Genomic DNA, 21,100 nt, shown 5'->3' with positions numbered 1-21,100 from the left:
ACGTTAATAAAGAAAATCTAGCGTGGTCAACGTTTCTACCTTCGTTCATTCGACATCGACGATATCGAACAAGCAAGCTGCCTGAAAAAGGCCCTGAAGAAGCTTCTCCTTTAACAAAAGCAATTAATAAATATGACACTGTATAATTGATCACACTTGGCTCTGAAAAAAAGCAGCGATTGTATGCTTTTAAAGATCTTCAAATGCTCGCAAAGTATTTAGTTGCACGAGTTCCAGCATTTTATGACAGTACTCTTTGCAAAATTATCATCATCATCATCATCATCATCATCATTATCATCATCATCATCATCATCGTCGTCGTCGTCGTCGTCCTCGTTGTCGTCGTCGTCGTCGTCGTCGTCGTCGTCGTCGTCATCGTCGTCGTCGTCATCATTGTCATCATCATCATCATCATTATGATCCTTATCATTATCATTATCATTATCATTATCATTATCATTATTATTATTATTATTATTATTATTATTATTATTATTATTATTATTATTATCACAGTAATGATTTTTTTTAGAATTTACCATTGAATTAGCTTGACTTGTTGCTTTTATAAATTAAAGAGAATATATACTGGCTGAGTTTGTAAAGTTTACACATATCGAATGAAATAGATACACCGTTAAAATTACTAAATTCAATAAAATCGTCACGCTATTATCGTTAGTTGTACGAATTTTAATGTTGATCTTTACTTTACAGTGAATTGCTCGATATTCGGACGGAAGAAGAAGCAATACAAGGACAAGTATCTTGCGAAACATAATGCAGTCTTCGATCAGCTGGACCTGGTCACCTATGAGGAAGTCGTCAAGCTTCCCTGTAAATATTAATTATTATTAATATTAACGATAATAATAAAGAAAGACTAAAATTACATTATATATGTTTTTTTTACAGATCCTGCCTTCCAACGCAAGACTCTAGTTCTATTGGGAGCACACGGTGTTGGTCGTCGACACATCAAGAATACGATTATTGCGAAGCATCCCGACAAATATGCCTATCCTATTCCGCGTGAGTATTTTTTTTTTTTTTACAGACAATCGAATCTCAATGGAAAAGAATGAATAAAATTCTTGTTTACTTGACTCGTTTAGATACAACGAGGCCTCCACGAACCGACGAAGAAAACGGACGTAATTATTACTTCGTGTCGCACGACGAAATGATGGCTGACATCGCTGCTAACGAATACCTCGAATATGGTGAGTATGGTGACTATTTCCATTGAAAATTCTATTAGTAAGTTCGCTTGAATGTAATCGATGATCTCTCCAAATATTTAGGAACACACGAGGATGCCATGTACGGAACGAAACTGGAAACTATTCGAAAGATTCACGAAGAAGGGAGAATGGCGATATTGGATGTAGAACCGCAAGCATTGAAAGTCTTACGTACAGCCGAGTTTGCTCCGTACGTTGTCTTCATTGCAGCTCCAGTACTTCAAAACATCACCGACGTAAGTACCGATAAATTATCGATTCTCGTTAATCGAATATAATCGTAAGAAATATCTGGAAAATTAATCGAATTGTACTACGTAATTTGTAGTACGACGGTAGTCTGGAACGGTTGGCGAAAGAATCCGACATGTTGAAGCAAGCTTACGGACATTTCTTCGACCTGACCATCGTGAACAACGACATCGAGGAGACGATCGCCCAATTGGAGGCAGCGATCGAACGAGTTCACACGACGCCACAATGGGTCCCGGTTTCTTGGGTCTACTGACAGAGGACCTCTCCATCTCGACAGATAGTCAATGCAGATTGCAATGGCTCCTCGAGAATGAAGCAATGATAAAAAGAATAACGTGATAACGTGATCGAGATCGCGATCGAACGTTCTCGAGCGAGTTGTTGAAAGTCGAAGGGAGCAACGGTGAAAGCGACGACGATTTAATCGTCGACTAGTCGAACGATAACCACGAATTTACAACTATCACCGTGTCCTTGTGAAGTGTTCAAATATTGAGCATCGCTCGACATTCGACGGTACTCTTTTATCGGAGGTTAGAGGTAGGATATATAAAAAAAAAAAAATAATAATAATAATAAAAAGAAATGAAAGCAGCGATCAAAAGAAAAGAGAGAACGTCCCGATCGATGGCTTTGTCACGTCGAGACATTTTCCATGCTCGATGGAAGAGTTTTCGCGCAAACGAGTCATTTCTCGATCATTGTCTATTGGACGATGGCGATACATTTATCGGATCTCCGATTTTCAAACTTACATCGATGAATTCGTTCGATCCGAAACTCGATTCCTCGCGAACATTCGAACCCTTCAACGTACACTTTCAATATCTTCGCGAGGAAAAGCCTATCGATGCGCAAACTCGCTAAATTAAAATTATCGAATTAGTTCTCCTTTAGAACTAACGTGACTTCGCACTATCTCTTCTACCTTTTACCTATTACTCCCTTCCTCTCTCTCTCTCTCTCTTTATCTTTTCTCTTCTATTTCCCAACCTCCGATCACTTTCTCTCTTTCTCTCTCTCTCTTTCTCTCCCCTTAATCCCTTTCTCTTCCTCTGTCTCACACGATTTCACAAGTTTCTCGCACGGTGTCGATGCGGAAAAGACGAATTTATAAAACGAGGACCTCTCTATGGGTACCAAAGACTACAAAAAAAAGAACACGGAATACTATTTCAAGATGAACAAAAGAAAATGTATCGGTCCACGAAGTTAACAAACGAAAGAGACTATTAATATCGAAAATATCTCTCTTGATCGATTTGGCCGGCTCGTATCTGCTGATTGTCGCTATCTTCCTTTTCTCTAAGATAATCATTAACGAATAAAGAAGAAGAAAAAGAGAAAGAAATTGAGAAAAAAGGGGAACGCATCCCGACAGAAAAATACGAGTGTTTCGTCTACGTCGTAATAAAATAAGCGTTCCGTTCGTACAATCCTTAAAAAAAAAAAAATAAAGCAAAACGAAGAAGAAGAAGATGAAAAAAATAAGAAGAAGAAGAAGAAAAAGAAGAAGTAGAAGAAAAAAAAACGTATAAGAGAAGAAAAATCGACCGAAGACGGATCTCCTCGAGCCGTCGATCGTTTTACCAAATAGTGTTTAAGCAGTAGATCGATTAATCTTGATCGGTTTCCTCTAGTATCTATTTCCAGTATCTTAAACGCGTATAGGCCTCTTTCGCCAGAAAAAAAAAGAAAAAGAAGAAGAAGAAAAGAGAAAAAAAAACGTATTCACGAAGACAGAACGAATAAAAATAAAAGCGCGTGGCAGCTTCTTTCCTTTCGCATCCCGCTCACTTTTTCCTTCCGCAACGTTCGAGCTTTTTCTAGCTACCCCTTACCCCCCTTCGATTCCTATTTTCCATTCTTTTTAAGCCCCGCAGATACGGCGAACAATTCACTTCCGCTCGTTCGTTCGATATTCGTCCTCCCGTTTAACCCTCTTGTACGCTTCATTCGTATCCATTGAATCGCTTGCCGATGCTACATTACCGATCGTTTCACCCTCGCAAAATCAAATGAAAAGTAACGAAGGTAGGCGACCCACGTAGACGCACACACACATCGATCGCAAGATGTATTTCTCGGTTCTCTTGTTAACACCCTCGTACAAAAAGCGCACGATCGAAGGATGTGAAGCGAACAAGGCGCGTCTTATTATAAGATATTTATAAAACGTAAACTCTAATAAAATAGATAGTCACTACAAGCTACGTGAAAATAATAATTACAAAAAAATTAACACGCTGCTGACACGCTCTCTCTCTCCCCTTTCTCTCTCTCACACACACACACACACACACACAGACACAGACGCATACATACATAGAGAGACAAATACACGGACACGTTAGAAAATACGCACACGTGTACTAAAAGAAAATAACACGTTCGTATACTTCCATCGATCTCCTACACTTACACACACATATATACACACCTATATACATATACATATATATATGTGTGTGTGTCTACGCATATATACAGAGACAGACAAAATCACATGCGTTTCACGAGACAAGTGTTAACAAGGATTTAAAAGATTTATAGGTGAATTCAATTGCAAGTGATTAAATGAATTGTGTAAACTAATTAATACGAAGTATTAGGAGAGATAATAGGAAATTCGCGATCCGCTATACATACATACATACATATATACATAAATACATAAATACATATGGAAAAAATCGATGTCGACGAAGCGGCGAAAACGCGCGGTATCTCGTTATCCGCGACAACGAAGAGCGTCATAATTAAAAGATGAAATTAGGAAGGAGTATGGTTTAAAAAGAAATGAAAAGAGTGATTTAGAAGAATACAAAAATCACGCGGCTCTGTTTCGAACGCATTCGACATATGTAACTCGTGACCCTTTTATGATCTCGAAAAAATATACGCACATACGCTCGTTTTCCTACGTTCTTCCTATATATATATATATATATAAACACATATATAACTGGCGTACGTAGCAATTTTTAAGAGAGAGAGGGAGAGATACTCGCATTATAATATATACGTTATATATCATTTTGAAAAAAAAGATTCAATAGGTCATGGTATTAAGTAAAAGACGAAATCCGATCCTCTCAGGTACTTCGGTGTTGCTTAGGAAGAAAAAAAGAAGACGAAGGGGGAAGTTTTAATCTTTAATATTTTAAGTCGACGCACGAGAAACTGTCGAAGGTGTTTAGCGAAACAGATCCCGTAGGATCGTACATGCGTATGTATGTACGTCTAATTTACGACGAGATAGATCGTCGCGTGAGAGAGAAAAGAATGGGAAAAAGAGCAAGAAGAGAGAAAACAAGAAAAGTTAGATTTACTTATTAGCCCGTCGGAATGATAGTGTTTTGCGTGCATGGAGACACAAAAGAAGAGTAACAAAGAAAATTAAAAGAATTAAAAAGATAAAAAAAAAAAAGTACTAATAATTATCGTCGGAACGCGCGATGAGAACGAATCGTTAAGTGATTTTGTAATACACTTCTTATAAGTTGTAGCTGCCATATCCAGTTTAAATACTAGGTGCGTTGAGTGATAATCTAACGACGACTTTTACGATGATAACGATTGGTGATGGTGATAAATAAAAATTACGCGATGATTACGAAACGGTGATGGTAAACTGATGACGATTATGATTATGATAGCGATGATAACGACGATACTACGATGATAAGGACTGTGACGATTTACGATAATAATCGTGATGATCCTGCGTGCTTCTATAGTGTGCGTGTCCGTGAACGTGGGTGAGTTATGTTAAGATGTTGACGACGGGTCTAAAGAAAACAATAACGGTTCATTAAAATTATATAATTATAAATAAGAGGAAGAGACGAAGAGTATTATAAACGCGTTGTTAATTGAATTAATAAAACTAGCCCAAAGTATCGAAGTTTTAATCTTTATTCGATTTTACAATGACCCTTAGTACTAACATAATCGTGAAATTATTTTCGTTGATTCAAAAAAAAAATATTAGAAATCAAAGAATCTAGATCATTGCTAATTAATGTTACGTAAAAAAAATTAAATGCTGTAATGGAAATAGATCAAATAGGAATCCTTGACTTAAATGATCTATAAACAATTTAATTAGCAAGTTTTTATTTCAACTATGCATAGATGAATGAAGTTTCTATTAGATCATGGTATTTAAGATTATGTATTTAAATAGCATTAGTCACTTAACATTTTTACAACCTAACTATCCTTTTTATGTAGATACATCTTTCATATAGATCATGCCCTTTATATAATTTAAAAGTAGCTTTTTTATTGTATCTATGGTATCATTTCTTAATTTACATACAGAATTTGCTTAAAACAGAATATTAATAAATTAGTATACTATATCCAATAAACATAAATATTTCATAATGAGTACTTTCTCCTATTCTTGCATTACATTAGAATCAACTCATATTACAATATCAATTCAAGACCTCGCTTGAAATAAAATTTGATTTTTCTTTTTTTTTTTTAAGAGATATTAGATAAAACTGTTTAATGTTCGTTATTGCATCATGTTTATGGGATGATTTATCTTTTGCAATCAAATTTATTTCATTTTCAAACATATGTTAATCGCTGTCGATTTCTGAATCGAACGATGTAATATTTTCATTCGTTTCTTTTGCAAATATATGCATTGATTAGAAAATACACCATAATATGTAATCTCACAAGTGGATATTTCTGAAACCTACACACAGATATAAAAATTACAATTAATATCGTTAAAACATTTTCTCCAAGACAAATTCTAATAAACATATTGTATTATACGTAATACAATATTAATATTCTTACCTCATACATATCTGTCATAGGGACCACATTTTTACTGTTTTTATGGTTTTAAAAAATCGTTATTAATCGCTATCAGATTCTGATTCTGATAGCTGTAAATCCTCGTTTAGTAAGTTATTTGGCATTAGCGATGTCGGTGATAAAGTCGTACCGTTAGAATGACCTAATAGCAACGATTTTATATTAAAAAAGTAAATGCATTTAACGATAAAACAGAGATTAATGTTGTATCGATACATACCATTAGTTGCTGTTGGTACTGAAACATTTCCTGCATCAGAATCACTATCTGAACTATCTGAACTTGAACTTCCTGAACTTGAATCACTAAGTGCTTCTTCATCACTATCTGCAGCAGTTGGAGCTTGTACAGGAGGTCGAGTGTTCATTATAGGAGAAATTCTGGTTGAATTTGTAGATTGGGCTGCTACGAATGATGACATTGGTGATATCATAGGAAAATCATCATTTTCTGAACTAATCATTGGAAGACTAGCCAAAGTTGATTGTGCTGTTGATGATTGCATTGGTAAACTGTTTATTAAGAAATTAAAAATTTTATTTTTATAATTTAAGAATGTGTTTAATTATTTTTATGAAAATCGTTAAATATTGATATAACAAAAAAAAAGAATAAAAAAATGGTTTTGTAATAATTATAAATAATATTATAACAATTAATTAATACCTATCAGATATCGAATTTGGTGGACTTTTCCCATGGTACGGTGATATTTGAACAGGACTACTTTGCTTTGTATGCAATTGAACTACTGGATCTCTTTTTTTACGACTTACAACTTTTGCCTTATTAGTCGGCCTGCCATGAGTCGGACTTTTCTTAGTTTCCACAGGTGTAATAGGTCTATTAATACTAATATTTGTTGTAGAAGTTCCCAAATGTACTTGTGACTTTGGTTCTGTTCTAAAAGACACAAGACTTATGACAACGATCGTATTTAGTTAAAGATTAATATAATAAAGTCATACCGAGTCTTTTTAACTTGAACATTCGCAGATAACTTTTCTAAAGTTATTTCTCCCGTTATTCTATCGATTATAAGAACACATTCTTTATGGTAAGGCCTCTGGGAACCCTTGAACACTGTATGAGGAATACCTGCTCCATCTAAATGTGGAACAGTAACGGTCATAGTATTATTTGCTCCAACGTCTACTCTGGCCATCTTAGACACATCTACACTTGCTGGTTTAAAATCATCTTAAAATTGAAAAAAGATCAGCATAAATACAAAGAGTATTATATAAAAGCAACAGAGACAAAGAGAGAGAGAGAGAGAGAGAGAGAGAGAGAGAGAGAGAGAGAGAAAGAAAAATACGGAAGATAAAACAAACAGATGGATACTTACACTTAAGTGTATGGAATGCTGTTGATTTATTATTAGTAAAAGAAGGTCCTAATTTCAATTCCCGAACTTCAGGACCTAAACCAAGTCGTTCAGCCATGCTATATCTAGCAGATCGAGTATTATGTTCCGCAATCGAAGGAATCGACTTCATCTAACAAATATAAATCATCTAATCAATGCTTTATATCAAAAATATTTATTGCAACGCCATTAACAGATCACTAATCATCGTACCGTATGCATCAATCGGTGTTGTGGCAAAATATGGTAGAAGATAATTGAAGCATTTTAATACAACAATTATAATCAAGTTTCAACTTTTAGAACTAAAAATATAATATAACGAATATTCAAGATTATAAAATAGTTTTACACAAAACACAAAGACAATTCGAGTAATATGATTAATACGAAGAAAATCAAACAGTCTCTATTCCTCTAATTCCACTCAACGAAAAATCCCATTGACCTAATTTAGTACCAATTTTACCAATCAGTACAATCGGAAAGTTTCTACTAAAAGTAAAACTGTCCCTGCGAGGTCCCTAACATAGTATAAATTATTATGTCCATGTATGTACATAATGATCAATCCATTCACTGCTTTCTCAAATAATTTAATTGGTTATAGACATTGAAAACGAAACCGCTTGTTCATTGATTGCAACCAATAAAAAGACGTCATGTAGAATTACAAGCAACTGTAAGAAACTTAATAAACCTATTTAATACATGATGTATCATAAATACTATTATTCGATGTCTCAATGTCGCCATTGGCATTACTGAATTGGCGAGTATGCAAACACATTCTCCACCAATCCCGTTGCAGTAATCCGCCATTGCTCTCGAATGATTTGAGCGCCTTATTTAAAATAATTTGTAATTACATTTTCGTAATTATTAATGAATTGATACGAAGTAATGAAAATCTTTTCCTTTGAACAAATTATATATTACTATAAAAAATTAATATTCCAAAAATTTCTAATTTTGCGATTAATTTTTTTCATCATTTTTATTAATTGCCAGGATAATCAATTCATCGATCGTTTTTTATCATTTATTAATTTCGAGAAACGATCGAGTTGCGATCTATTTTCAATCAGATCTTATATTCTCGAATATTTTCAGTTTTAATCAAATTAATATATCAGGATATCTTGTTGGTAACCGCTTTGTGTCAGTTTACAATATTGTTCATTTATAATGGCGGATCGCTGTTCCCCTTCCATGTTTTGTAACACACCCCGCATGTTGCGTCCTATCCCTGTGTTTCTAATGATTTCTAAGTCCGTATCCTTAACATAAAATGAGTTTTTAACAATCGGGAACAATGAAAATATACATTATTATTAGTTCTAATGGAAAGTTATGCGATGATGTTGAAAGTACTGTACTGATACTTTGATTCGGAAAGGAGTGAAATTCAAAAATCGATATTCGTTCATTCATACTGATTCCTAAGTTAATCCACATTAAATTTTGCAAGTAAAACTCATATGTTAAGTTTCAGTGTGCTTAGAAACAATGTGTTAAGAACAATGTGGCTGATAAATTATCATGAATGGATAGATGAAACATTATGCAGATTTCTTTGAAGACTGATAAATATCAATAAAATTAAAACATAATTGCAATTTCGTCAAAATGAACAAATTATGGGGCTACATTTTATTTCAAGGATGGATGTCTTATTTAATGACAGCCGGACTTTTAGTGTTTACAAGTGGTTTTCTTCTTAATCGAGTATCTAGACCAGAACGAGCAGAATGCAAGACTTGTACAACGTTTGAAGATTGTAGCATAACGAACATCTTTAAAGACACACAACATGCTGCTGCAATCTGTCTAGAACCCAAAGCTAGAGTTGTGCTTCTTGTAGTTGATGCTTTAAAATATGAATTTGCGACTTGGTATGATGACAGTACTTCGGCAACAACTTTTCATCGTAACAAATTACCAATAATTCATGAACTCCTGGAAAAAAAGCCTTTGTATACCCGTCTGTATAAATTCATAGCAGATCCCCCAACAACTACGATGCAACGTCTTCAAGGTCTTACCGCAGGATCTTTACCTACATTCATAGATATTGGTTCGAATTTTGCTTCTGGAAATATCGGCGAAGACAATTTTATTGAACAAACTGCTGCAAAGGGTGTTGTTTTTATGGGTGATGATACTTGGATCAATTTATTTCCTGGAAAATTTAAACGCCAGTTTCCTTCTTCATCATTTAATGTATGGGATCTTGATACCGTTGATAGGGAAGTCAGATATCGAATTTTCTTTGAAATGAAAAAGAATGATTGGTCGTTACTTGTAGCACATGTTCTTGGAATTGATCATTGCGGGCATAAACATGGTTCGCAGCATCCTGAAATGTCTAGGAAATTGAATGATACTAATAATCTTATAAAAGAGATTATTGATTCTCTTGATAAAGATATGATATTATTTGTTGTTGGAGATCATGGTATGACAGAGAGTGGAGATCATGGTGGAGACAGCCCTAGCGAAATAGAGGCTGCCATGTTTATATATTCAACTGTTCCCCTTATACAGAAAGATTTGATTAAGAGCACTGGAAGTGTAAATCAAATTGATCTTGTTCCTACATTAGCATCAATTCTTGGGGTACCTGTACCATTTTCTAATTTAGGATCTATAATATTAGATTCTTTACCAGGGAATATAATTCCAATAGATGATTCACCGGATCAATTGTTATATCCATTACATAGTCTCTGGAGGAATATTGTTCAAACAAAAAATTATATAGATGTTTATTCTGCTGATACACAATTATTTACTAAAACACAATTACAAAGGTTAGAAAATATGTATACATTTCTGTCCATTCAAGTAAAGCAAATAAATAATTTAGAAGAGTTCAAATCTTTTGTAGAGACCTCAAAACAATACTTTAATGAACTTAAAGATGTATGTTCAGAAGTTTGGGTGCAATTTGATTCTAAATTAATGTCAAAAGGATTACTTTTAATGTTTTGCACTTTGTTCTTCTCTTACTTGATTATAAGTGGTATTCCACAACACCGTATGTCTGCAATATTTGATACTCCATTTTTACAGTGCTCTGTACTAATAAATTCAGTAATTGTTATGATAGTTCTTTGTTTGTTCTTTTTAGATATTATTACAGATTTAAAAAACACAATATTTTTTGCTACTGGAACAGTTTCCATTTTCCTTCTACTTCTAGTAATTATTCCAAATTGGGATGTAATCTCGATGAATTTTTACAGCTACCGTAAATTTAACAAATGGTCTTTTTTTAATAGAGTAATACTCATATTAACTTTTTGTGGCTTATTTTCTAATAGTTATATTGTTGAAGAGGATAATGTATTAGCTTTTCTACTTGTTACATTAATTTGCTTACTTGTTTTTAGTGTAAGAGAAGGAAATATTGAAAAGAGGATGAAGACATTTTCCAGGCAATCAGCAAGATCAAATTCAAGTACAATTATAATCGTCATTCTATGTTTAGCTTGTATTTCTATCAGATTATCATATTATTTTTGGCAATGTCGTGAAGAGCACCAAAATCGTACTTGCTCCATGTTTGTAAGTAATAAAGTTGGTTCTTTCATACCAAAAAATATAGAACGTATTTTATTAGTTATCACTTTGTTCGTGCTTGCATTGTATATAACAATTGTTAGAATTTGGTTGCGGAATTGTGGAAACCTTACAGGTTTTTCACTTAGTATTATTGTAGGACAATATTGTCCAGTGATTAGTGGTGTTTGCATCGGATGTTATTGGGTTTTACAAAGGCTTCCAAAATTATCTAAAGTAAAATTTGCTCTTTCTTGGCAAATGTATGCATTACCAAACATGGTTTATATGATATGTTCTCTCTCCATATTTATCCTTTATTATCGGCCACTTAATGTATATTTGTTACCAAAAAAGAAAGAATCAATCAATATTTATCAACGTGAGAATATAATTCCTCAATTGTTTGAAAAAATAAAGGAATCGGTATGTCAAAAAGAAACGAATATAGACGAAACTCCAGTTGTTTATGGTTTGGGTACAGTGTACAGTGCTGCATTTATTTCACTGAACACTTTTCTTACACTGTTATATTCTTTATTGTTAGGTGATATGTTATCTCCCAGTACTTTTTTAATGTTTATCACATGTATCTCAGTTTTGAGCTTGTCTGCTATGGAGAGGTATAAGCATGCAACCAGTGCCTGTAAGTATTTAGGGATAAGTTATACTAATGCAACTATGAGTATTTCACGGTATATTATTTCTGTGTTACAAACAGCTGATCTTGTCAATGTACCTACCTCAACACTTCTTTGCTGGTTTCTGATAGCAGAATACTTCTTTTATGGAACTGGTCATCAAGCAACATTTTCTAAAATTCAATGGGATGCTGCTTTTGTTGGAACAGGTGGCCATTTTCATGGAAATTTATTACCGGCAATTCTTATTGGTAAATCTTTAGCTCTTTTTAATGCGATCTTATATCTGTCAATCAACTTTGAATATTACAACACATTATTTCTATACATAGGGATCAATACATTTGGATCGTACATTATATTGGGAGCAATGTTACCTCTATTAGTGATTGTTCCATTTACGCTATACCTCATATTCCCAAATTTATGTAGAAATAAGATTTGCGAAGATAACATGAAAAGAGGTGAACTTGTACTATATGAACAAGAATCTATATTCCATGGGGCTATATTTGCTGCCTCAGGAAAATATATATTGTTTCATGGAATCAGAGTAAGTTGTTATTATCAATGATTTTATGTATGTTAATAAGATTTGTTTGATTTATTTGATCATAAATTTTTCAGACTTTTGGTTCCATGCTTGCTGCAACAATTCACTGCCGACACTTAATGGTTTGGAAAATTTTTGCACCAAAGTTAATATTTCAAGGTATAGGATTTTTAGTAACTTTATGCAGTGTACTAGCATCACTTTATATGGTATTAAGAATTGATCGACAAGTTGAACGGTTGATAAAACGTATCGTAAAACATAGGTGATAATATTTGAAAAAAGTACTGTACAATTTGATAATAAAAGATTCAGAAGTTTGTCTTTGTATGCAAACTGATAAAGTCTGAGCATATGAAGAGACAATAAGTTAAAAATTGTCTAAATTCCTGAAGAAAGATCATAGCTTTGTACAGTAAAAAGTACTATATAGTTCAAACATATACAGAATAAACATTGTTGAAAATTGTATATACCTGCCAGAGTGAGAAGTATATTATTAAGTATTAAATATTGAGAACTAATTTACTTTGAACACATAACAAATCGGAGTTTCTCTTCTTATGTATGTGTTAAAAATAGAAAAAGAAAGACACGTTTGAAGAAGTATAGAATAAATATAGAAAAAATTTCGATTATACTTATATTATCAAACTTTTATATAGCGCTACTAGATCGGATTAGTGAATGCGATAATTTTGTAGAAACGATAAGTAACGATGAAAAAAGGAAAAGTGAAATTGCCTTTAGATAAGATTATAAATATTTAAGTACTTCATATTGTGCTATGAAAAACGCACGAATGTATTTTAGCTACGGAAAAATCTAAAACAGAAAAACTTGTGATCAAACTACAGTCAGTCATATTCTTAGTGTGATTTTTTAGATTGATTTATCTTTAGTTTCTATAGAGGAATTATGCGCAGAATTATGTATAAGTTATGTGTGTACTTACCAGTACTGCCAATATTTCTAAAATTTTCTACGAAGTTATAATTAAGCTATATATTAATAAGAATTTCAGAACATCTGTCATAAGTCACGGTGCTTCCTAACACATTAACGCTACCCTGCGTGCAATGCATTGCTGATTGCAAAATAACATAACAATGCACTTGATGCAGGATTGCGTTTACGTGTGTGTTATTATGCCCTAGAGTCGTAAAATGTAGTCATCAAAAGTTACTCTTATGACACAAGCCGTTTGTGATGAGCGATAAAAAATAAGAAAAGTGTGCAACGAAAACTACTTGCATACTTACTTCAGGGAAATAATAAAAATTAAGTAAACTTTAATACTCAACATACATCTGCAGTTAATATTCATTGTTAATAAAAATTCAACTATCTATGTGACATATTTTTTAACATGACATTATTTTCATCTTTATTATTTCATAAATATTATTGATCGTCGAACAAAATATGAATAATTATTACAATGAAATAAATAGTTAAGCCTTACGATTATACTTTTAACTGTTTTTAAAGAATTTTATTCATAGAATCGAGATCATCTACAAGCTTTAGTTTCAACTTAGTATTTCGAATTTCGAGGTATAATGATATATTAATAAATTCTTAAAACGACTTAATAATAATAATGATGATGATGATGCCTGCCTTCTTTGTGTTCGTTCATAATATATTTCATCCACTTAATATATTTTTTAAATTTCTCTATATTATCTCTTTGCCCATCGATATCCTATGACATACGACACGTTTATTTGTATCACACGTATAAAAAGGTGCTCGATCATAGCTTCGTTATAAAACTCATATTGTTTTACACTTTAAATTCCATTGATTAGATAGATAATAATATTGTTGTGATAATAATATTACATAAAAAAAGATGCTGAACTTACGTAATCAAAGTCGGCATCTCCCTTGTCATATTTCTGTAACATTTCCGCGGATTGCTTTGGATCCGATTTATCATTTGGATAATTAAAATTATTTCCTCTTCGTAAGGGATATTGATAATTATTTGCAGAAGTGTGTCGTTTAGCAACGGTATGAGTACTCTCCGGATAAGCAACCCAAAATGAGGTTGCACTTGGCGATGATCTGGCTACTTTTTTGGTAGCACCTTTAGAAGCACCTGTTGGATATTGAACACTTTGTGCCAAACTTTGCTTAATGGCATCCAAAAGAGACTGATTCAGCAAGCTATCATCGGTATTTATCAAAGGTTCGTCGTTTAAATTCGAGGATTGAACATTACCTTCTACGTTCAGCTCAGATTTCACGGTTTCTAGAATATTTGCGGATACATTCTTTTGCAAATCGAGCAACATGTCGAACATTTGATCAAGAAATGCCATTTTTTGTTTCAAAGGTAACAACGTGTCCACTGTTGGCTTCATCCACATGCTTGGTAGAAATGGTTTCTTTGGTATCGGAGAAGGTACGCTTGAGGATTTTTGATAAGCCAACGTATCGTTTAAAACCGAGATCATTTCATTCTTTAAATTACCCAGTTGCAATAATATCGTATCTACGAAAGCATCTTTAGCAGCGATGATAGAAGATACGTCCTCGATTGATCTTGCGACTCTCTTTCCAGAAACCGAAGATGTATCATCCTCAGCTTCAGTCTTGTTCAATGTTAAATTCTCGAATAATTTATCCAAGAAGGTCGATATCTTTTCATTATATTCCATCGGATTGACGATCACAGAGTTTGGAATCCAAAATTCAGGTGGTACGATGGTACTTTTCGGTGTCGTTTCGGTGTAACTTGGAGTAGTGCTACTCGTTGGAAGATTTTTGAATAGCGTGTCCAAAAAGGAATATTTCTTTTCGATGAACATCGAAGGATCCATTGCAAATGGAGGAAACATTCCTGGGAGATATTCCTTTACCTTACTAGGATTGCTCTCTTTTTCAATCGTTTGACTATCCTCGGGATTTGAGTTGTCATCGCTCGTGGACGAGTTAGAATCTTTTACCTCGGTTTTATCATTCGACGCTGTATCTTTTGACGATGATTCTGGATCGTCTGCGAGCAAGGTCGCGCTTCTCTTAGCTTCCTGAGACGGTAGCGTAGATTTGAATTTCGAAACTCCGTACAATTGAGCAATGTCATTCATTTTCGCCTCAGCTGAATCACTTTGCTCGTCCACCGTAGAATATTGAAAAGGACTACCTGGTAACAACTTGGAGCTATCAGCAGCCCAAGGAACCGTACCCATTCCACCAAAGAGATTGTTCAATAAATCAGTCTTTTTAGAGATCATAGCTTTCGGATCAACGAATTTAGGAAACAATGGTGACTTGGACATGTACGGTACGTTTATGGTGCTAAATCCAGGTACAGGTGGTCCGAGTGACCTCGAATAAACTAAAGTTTAAAGAGAAAAATTAATTCTTTTCGAATTCGAGACAAAAAATTCCAAAAATATATTTACCTGATTTCGAAGCATAGCTTGACCATGGCGATGGGGGAACTACTTTAGACGTTACGCTGTTCAACGTAACAAATAAAAAACCGGAGAGAAACGACAGAACTACCGATTGTCGTGACATGGCTCTATCAAATGATTAAATCTTCATTACGATAGCTGTATTTAAATGGTTCACAAGTCGATAATATTTGCAAAGTCTTAAGGATTATGACCCGTTCGAAGTTGGAACAGTCTAATTAGAATAATCTCTTTTCTACTACACTAAAGTATGTACGTATGTACATATGGATTATAATCAGTCGATACGATTTTCTTTCGAACGGATGGAAGTGCACTTGCCATCTTACAATTTTATTCTCATAAGCTGGTATTTTAAGAATTATACATATCATATTTAATAAGACTTTCTCCATGGAACGTATGTCTCATTTATTAATCTATACTTTTGATCTTCAGACCGTAAATAGAATAGAATATCTGTTTTCATTTTGTTAACATCCAAAACGAAATACAGAAGGACAAGTTTAATTGGTTTTATGAAAATCAACAGAAAAGATGAAAAATAAGGATTGGTAAATGATTTACAAATTAATTGACCATTTTATTCGCTTTATTGATTTTTCGATGAACTCGTAACAAAATGTTTTGATAGTTTAACTATATCGAATAACGAATGCTTAATACATTTAAAGATATTACTCATTAGTTATGTATAATATTAATATATAAACACTTAATTGGTTTCTATAAATTTTCCCTAGTAAAGGGAAAGTTGAGACAAATTTAAATGACAAGTAATAAAAATTGAATCAACAACAAGATAAAAGTATATGCGAAGATTCAAAAAGAAATAAAAAAAGAAAAAAGACAGACAAAAAGTAAAATGTCCTACGTGGTAAATTTTTGTAGAATGTAATAAAACAAGTAATATCGAGATATTTGGCACACACATCTCTTTGAGATGATTCTCCTTTTTTTAATCTCGTGAAAACAATTTCGGAAACATACTCGTGATTAAGTGTAAACGGCAATAATTAGTGTTTTATTAAATATTCTTAATATTTAAGCCTTAAAGTACACTAAAAATTAGAAACCATCAAATCTTTTCTCGGCTGATCTCTCGACTTGTACCCATTGTCAAGAAATATTTTTTGACACACACACACACACATACATATATATATATATATATAATGTATATATGAATGTATATATGTATCAATACGCACAACCGAGTTACGACTAATATAGAAAAATGACTTGCAAAGTATCGTCGTATCACGTTCCGTTTTTCTAACTAATTATAAGATAAGAAATGTGAATCGACGTCGTGACAGTGTCGACAATATTATACATCATTTATCGTCATCTACTATTTTTTCTCTATACTCTTATAATCACGTACTATTCTAAAGGCAGGAGCATGCAAGAAGTAGCTACTGACATAGGCCAGCGACCATAAATGTTCCAAACAGAACATAATCGCTCGTGCTGCCGATATTGTCATTATGGGATCGTCAATGATTAGAGAAAATCGTGCATCGTGATAGGGAAGATAGTTAAAAGTAATGACACTCCTCCAAAGGGAATCTTCTTTTGGTTGGTCTTTGGAGGATATATATATATGTATACATATACATATATATATATATACATACTGCTATCTAAAAAATGTGATATAAACGGTACTATTACAATTGTAACTATTATTTCGATATACAAACATTTTTTCGTTTTTCATTTTGTTTTTTTCCTTTGAATATCCTCATATTGTATCCTCAAGTTACATTTTTTTTACGGCCCTTATAAAGGGTTACTTTTGGACTTACGTACTATTCATCTAGACAATTGTTTCCATCTACCTTGTTAATTACAGGCAGAATCGCTGTGCCCATTAGTAGCCTAAAAGGATACATTCATTAATTAAAAAGTAAGAAAGAATGTATATGACATCATTAATTAGCTAATGATCTTTCCTACAATAACGTCAAGATTCAAATAATTTTTATAGGTGAATCGCTTCGTTATATCGATCCAAACGCTACCTTTATGTTTGACTACCATAGAACGATGTGAAGGCTGTGTCGGAACTGACACTAAGGGGTAAACTCATTGCATCCATCGTTTCTCTTTCACTTCCGAGAGTGGATGCTCTTATATCAAGAATACCGCTCACTGCTGACATACCGGAGCTCGTTGCCATCTCCACTTCACCCATTTCGCCGTGCGACATGTGTCTTAAAATTATATCACTTTAATCGACGTTCGGTCAATTATTTGTCAAAATTTTACAATCGCAATTTCTTATCTAGTAATCATTTACTCTTTTACCTCCTAATAATGGTCACTTACCTAAAACTCTCGATAAAAATGATAATTACATTATCGCTCGGAGGATTAATTTCTTTTTTTTTTTTTTCATAAAAATGTTTAATAAAATTTCTTAATGTAATCAAACAGATCTCTCAACGTAAAATAACTTGAAATAATTTATTATTACGTCGACAATGAAATATGTTAGAGATAATAAAATTATTACGAACGAATTATTATGTTAAAAAATATATGTATGAAAATGAGAAAACGTTGAACTTTACCTGTAATCTGGAGCAGGAGGCTCGATGTGTTGCCTTCGCGAGTTCGATGACATCGGTGTCCTCTTTATAGCATAAATGTATATGCCAGTCATTGTGAGCGTGTAGGAGACAAAATACAAGGTGCGAAACTGGAACAAAGCAAACAACTTCGTTCGCCTCGCTTTCCTAATTGCATGCACTATTCGTGCAAAGGTCGTATTAAGCTTATTAATTACTTTTATACAGCAGTATTGGTAATATGGATATCGTGATTTCCTTTTTTTATTTTTTTAATATTATTCTTTGTTTAATTTCATTTAACCACTTTACCTTATAATGATGTAACATTATGCCCCATAGAATATTGAAGGAATCCGCAGATAAAAGAGCTAATTGCAATGCAGTTGCACCGGTCTCGTATAAAACGACAGGAACGAGAGAGAAAAAAACAAATTGTGCGATACAGTAAACCACCAAAAACGTGATAACAGGTACATTGTCCCAATGGAACAATTCGATTTGAAGTCTTTCGAGAACGGCTCTAAAACCAAAGCGATTTAATGAAAAATAGATGAAAGATTTTATCGATAGACAAAAATCGAAGAGACAATGACATTGACTTACATTTGCAAACAACTCAATATGGTGCCGAAGAAACCAATCATACCCAAGTACTCGATAATATCGACCGTTTTAACAGCCAATTCTTGAAGTACCGTCGTTATCGAGAATAAAACGGCACCGCCGAGACAAAGCATGTCGCCGACTAATTGATTTTTACCTTTATATATAATTGATAATGAAAGTAATAATAGTATTTTAAAAGGATCGATAAATAAGTTAGGATATAACGGTGATTTAATTGATTATCGATCAAGAATATAAAGTCAATACGATTTCTTTAAAAAAAAAAAAATTACGGATGTTATCATTATTCAATAATTACCAGTGGATGCCGGATCTTTATTATCGTGAATTCCTGCCCAAACTAAACATCCTACACCCATCAGACAGATGGAAACACCAACGATGTGAACCATCCTATATCTTACTCCGAGAACTAAACACGAAAGTGCCAATGCCACTGGGATAGCCACGCAATCGAGTAACTGAAACGAGTTAAATTAATTTAATGCAAATAGTCAATGCTTTTTCTTTCATTAATCCGATAACGAGCACATCGATATCAATGCATCGGTCAAACAGATGTCCATGAGGAAAGGAAGAGCCATTGTCCTGGAGCGTTGAAATTTTTAACATGATCAATAGATCATAGGAGACTGGTGTACCTGTATACTGGCGAGGCTGGTGAATTGGTGGGACGATGTAATAAGTGTGCACGCTTCAACATCGATGAGTGCTAACAACAAGTACCTCCAACCACGGGCTCTTATTACAGATATTAGACCATTTCCAACACCCCTACAGGACATCCACGTTGTGTATACTAGGCACATCATAGCGTAGTGTGGCAAATTTTGTCCTGTCTCGGAAAAAAATCTTCCTTGATTCTTGAAAATCACTGAACTATAACGACCATTGGAATAACCACCTATGGTATCGTTACGATTCGAAGATATTTTTCCAACTTAGGAAAGTACGGTTGATAAATATCTTACCTGTTGGTAATGATAACTGGTAAGTCGTGTTGATGTAATGATTAATGAATGTTATGAAGCAAAGTACCACCGACAAAAATTGGCCCATTATTATAGCACGCCATACGGCCCTACAAATATAAAAACACATCGGTTATTTCGAAGAAAAAAGATAAAAGAAAAAGGAACGATTTACTCAACGAGTATCAGTTAACAAACGATATAAAATAATACGATAAAAACAAATCTGCGTCGAATATCGATCAATTCCAAGATAAAAGAGTTCGTTCGTAAGATAAATTAAGAAAAGAAAAGATGAATTAAAACAGAAACGTATGTTCGAAGAGAAGTATGAAAACCGATGGAATATAAATCGTGAAACACCCGCCACTTTCATTCCCGGAGTATCCCTCCTCGTCCCTTCACCATTAATACACGGACCACCGGCGAGGGTGAGAAGACATCACTGCACCTTTTGATCATTTTATTCGTTGAAAACGACTAAATCGCACGTACCACTCTCCCAGCTCGGATATGAAATTTTCGATTTTGCTGCAAACTCCATTCCTGGGTTGCATCGTTGAAGTTTGATCACCGTGACGATCGTCCATTGACACTCCCATGCCATGGTGCATCTTCGCCCCGGGCCTTTTAACCGGCGCCTAACCGAAGCGCTTGCGCGACCTCCTTCCCTCCATTTACCAGTGCATACGTATATTTCTCTTCTTTCAGGGATACATCAGAGATATATCGGTTCTCTATTGCTTTTGCGCCGTTAATGGCGACGAGATAACGATGTCTCCTTTTATATCAATTTTTTTTCTCTAACTTCATTAACGCTTTAAAAATTGATCGACATCGAAAAATCGTTTTTTATCGTTTTATTTGAAAAGAAAATAAATTTGCGTAAGTACTTCTTTAAGGATTTTGATATTCATAATAATATCATGATAAATGGACCATCGTGTATGTCACTTTGGTTTCCCATTGTTTTGGCGGGTTGAAAAACAAACGAACACTCACAAGAAATAACGTGCG

The 21,100-nt window shown here is 33.7% G+C and overlaps 5 protein-coding genes across 16 annotated transcripts in view; 2 read left to right on the top strand and 3 right to left on the bottom strand.

Annotated features, from left to right (window-relative positions):
* LOC127062028 (peripheral plasma membrane protein CASK) overlaps positions 1–5,404 on the top strand; it is a 71,052-nt gene extending 65,648 nt beyond the window's left edge. For all 8 annotated transcript variants that reach the window (XM_050989593.1, XM_050989595.1, XM_050989594.1 and 5 more), the window contains 5 exons: positions 721–840; positions 919–1,035; positions 1,119–1,226; positions 1,308–1,483; positions 1,576–5,404. In XM_050989593.1, coding sequence (XP_050845550.1) covers positions 721–840; positions 919–1,035; positions 1,119–1,226; positions 1,308–1,483; positions 1,576–1,755 — 701 coding nt within the window. In that variant the 3' untranslated portion in view covers positions 1,756–5,404. The remainder of the gene's footprint in view (positions 1–720; positions 841–918; positions 1,036–1,118; positions 1,227–1,307; positions 1,484–1,575) is intronic.
* A 200-nt stretch (positions 5,405–5,604) lies between these two features.
* Positions 5,605–8,292, bottom strand: LOC127062042 (ell-associated factor Eaf). The gene is made up of 7 exons (XM_050989637.1): positions 7,931–8,292; positions 7,697–7,847; positions 7,317–7,548; positions 7,015–7,251; positions 6,568–6,860; positions 6,327–6,489; positions 5,605–6,219 (listed from the first exon to the last, which is right to left on the bottom strand). Exons 1-6 carry the CDS (start codon positions 7,937–7,939, stop codon positions 6,389–6,391), a joined length of 1,023 nt encoding a protein of 340 aa, XP_050845594.1. The 5' UTR covers positions 7,940–8,292; the 3' UTR covers positions 5,605–6,219; positions 6,327–6,388.
* Positions 8,293–8,893: 601 nt separating this feature from the next.
* Positions 8,894–13,831, top strand: LOC127061607 (GPI ethanolamine phosphate transferase 3). Its single transcript, XM_050988719.1, has 4 exons — positions 8,894–11,927; positions 12,003–12,173; positions 12,255–12,475; positions 12,550–13,831. The coding sequence occupies exons 1-4, from the start codon at positions 9,347–9,349 to the stop codon at positions 12,742–12,744; spliced, it is 3,168 nt and encodes a 1,055-aa protein (XP_050844676.1). The 5' UTR covers positions 8,894–9,346; the 3' UTR covers positions 12,745–13,831.
* Positions 13,832–13,942: 111 nt separating this feature from the next.
* LOC127061608 (uncharacterized) lies at positions 13,943–16,049 on the bottom strand. The gene is made up of 3 exons (XM_050988720.1): positions 15,892–16,049; positions 14,347–15,824; positions 13,943–14,183 (listed from the first exon to the last, which is right to left on the bottom strand). Exons 1-3 carry the CDS (start codon positions 16,007–16,009, stop codon positions 14,067–14,069), a joined length of 1,713 nt encoding a protein of 570 aa, XP_050844677.1. The 5' UTR covers positions 16,010–16,049; the 3' UTR covers positions 13,943–14,066.
* Positions 16,050–16,490: 441 nt separating this feature from the next.
* LOC127061609 (solute carrier family 35 member F2-like) lies at positions 16,491–21,079 on the bottom strand. Of its 5 annotated transcripts, none has more exons than XM_050988721.1 (9): positions 20,579–21,079; positions 20,084–20,193; positions 19,754–19,947; positions 19,411–19,573; positions 19,089–19,245; positions 18,795–19,005; positions 18,486–18,613; positions 17,934–18,140; positions 16,491–17,790 (listed from the first exon to the last, which is right to left on the bottom strand). In XM_050988721.1, exons 1-8 carry the CDS (start codon positions 20,695–20,697, stop codon positions 17,936–17,938), a joined length of 1,287 nt encoding a protein of 428 aa, XP_050844678.1. In that variant the 5' UTR covers positions 20,698–21,079; the 3' UTR covers positions 16,491–17,790; positions 17,934–17,935. The 5 variants fall into 5 exon arrangements, with proteins under 5 accessions (XP_050844678.1, XP_050844679.1, XP_050844682.1 ...); XM_050988722.1 differs by having other exon boundaries at positions 17,934–18,125; XM_050988725.1 differs by having other exon boundaries at positions 19,754–19,951; positions 20,579–20,608.
* Between the last annotated feature and the right edge of the window lie 21 nt (positions 21,080–21,100).

The sequence above is a fragment of the Vespula vulgaris genome, chromosome 2 (assembly GCF_905475345.1).
Source record: "Vespula vulgaris chromosome 2, iyVesVulg1.1, whole genome shotgun sequence".
NCBI classification, from domain to species: domain Eukaryota; kingdom Metazoa; phylum Arthropoda; class Insecta; order Hymenoptera; family Vespidae; genus Vespula; species Vespula vulgaris.
This window is presented reverse-complemented; position numbering and strand designations above follow the sequence as displayed.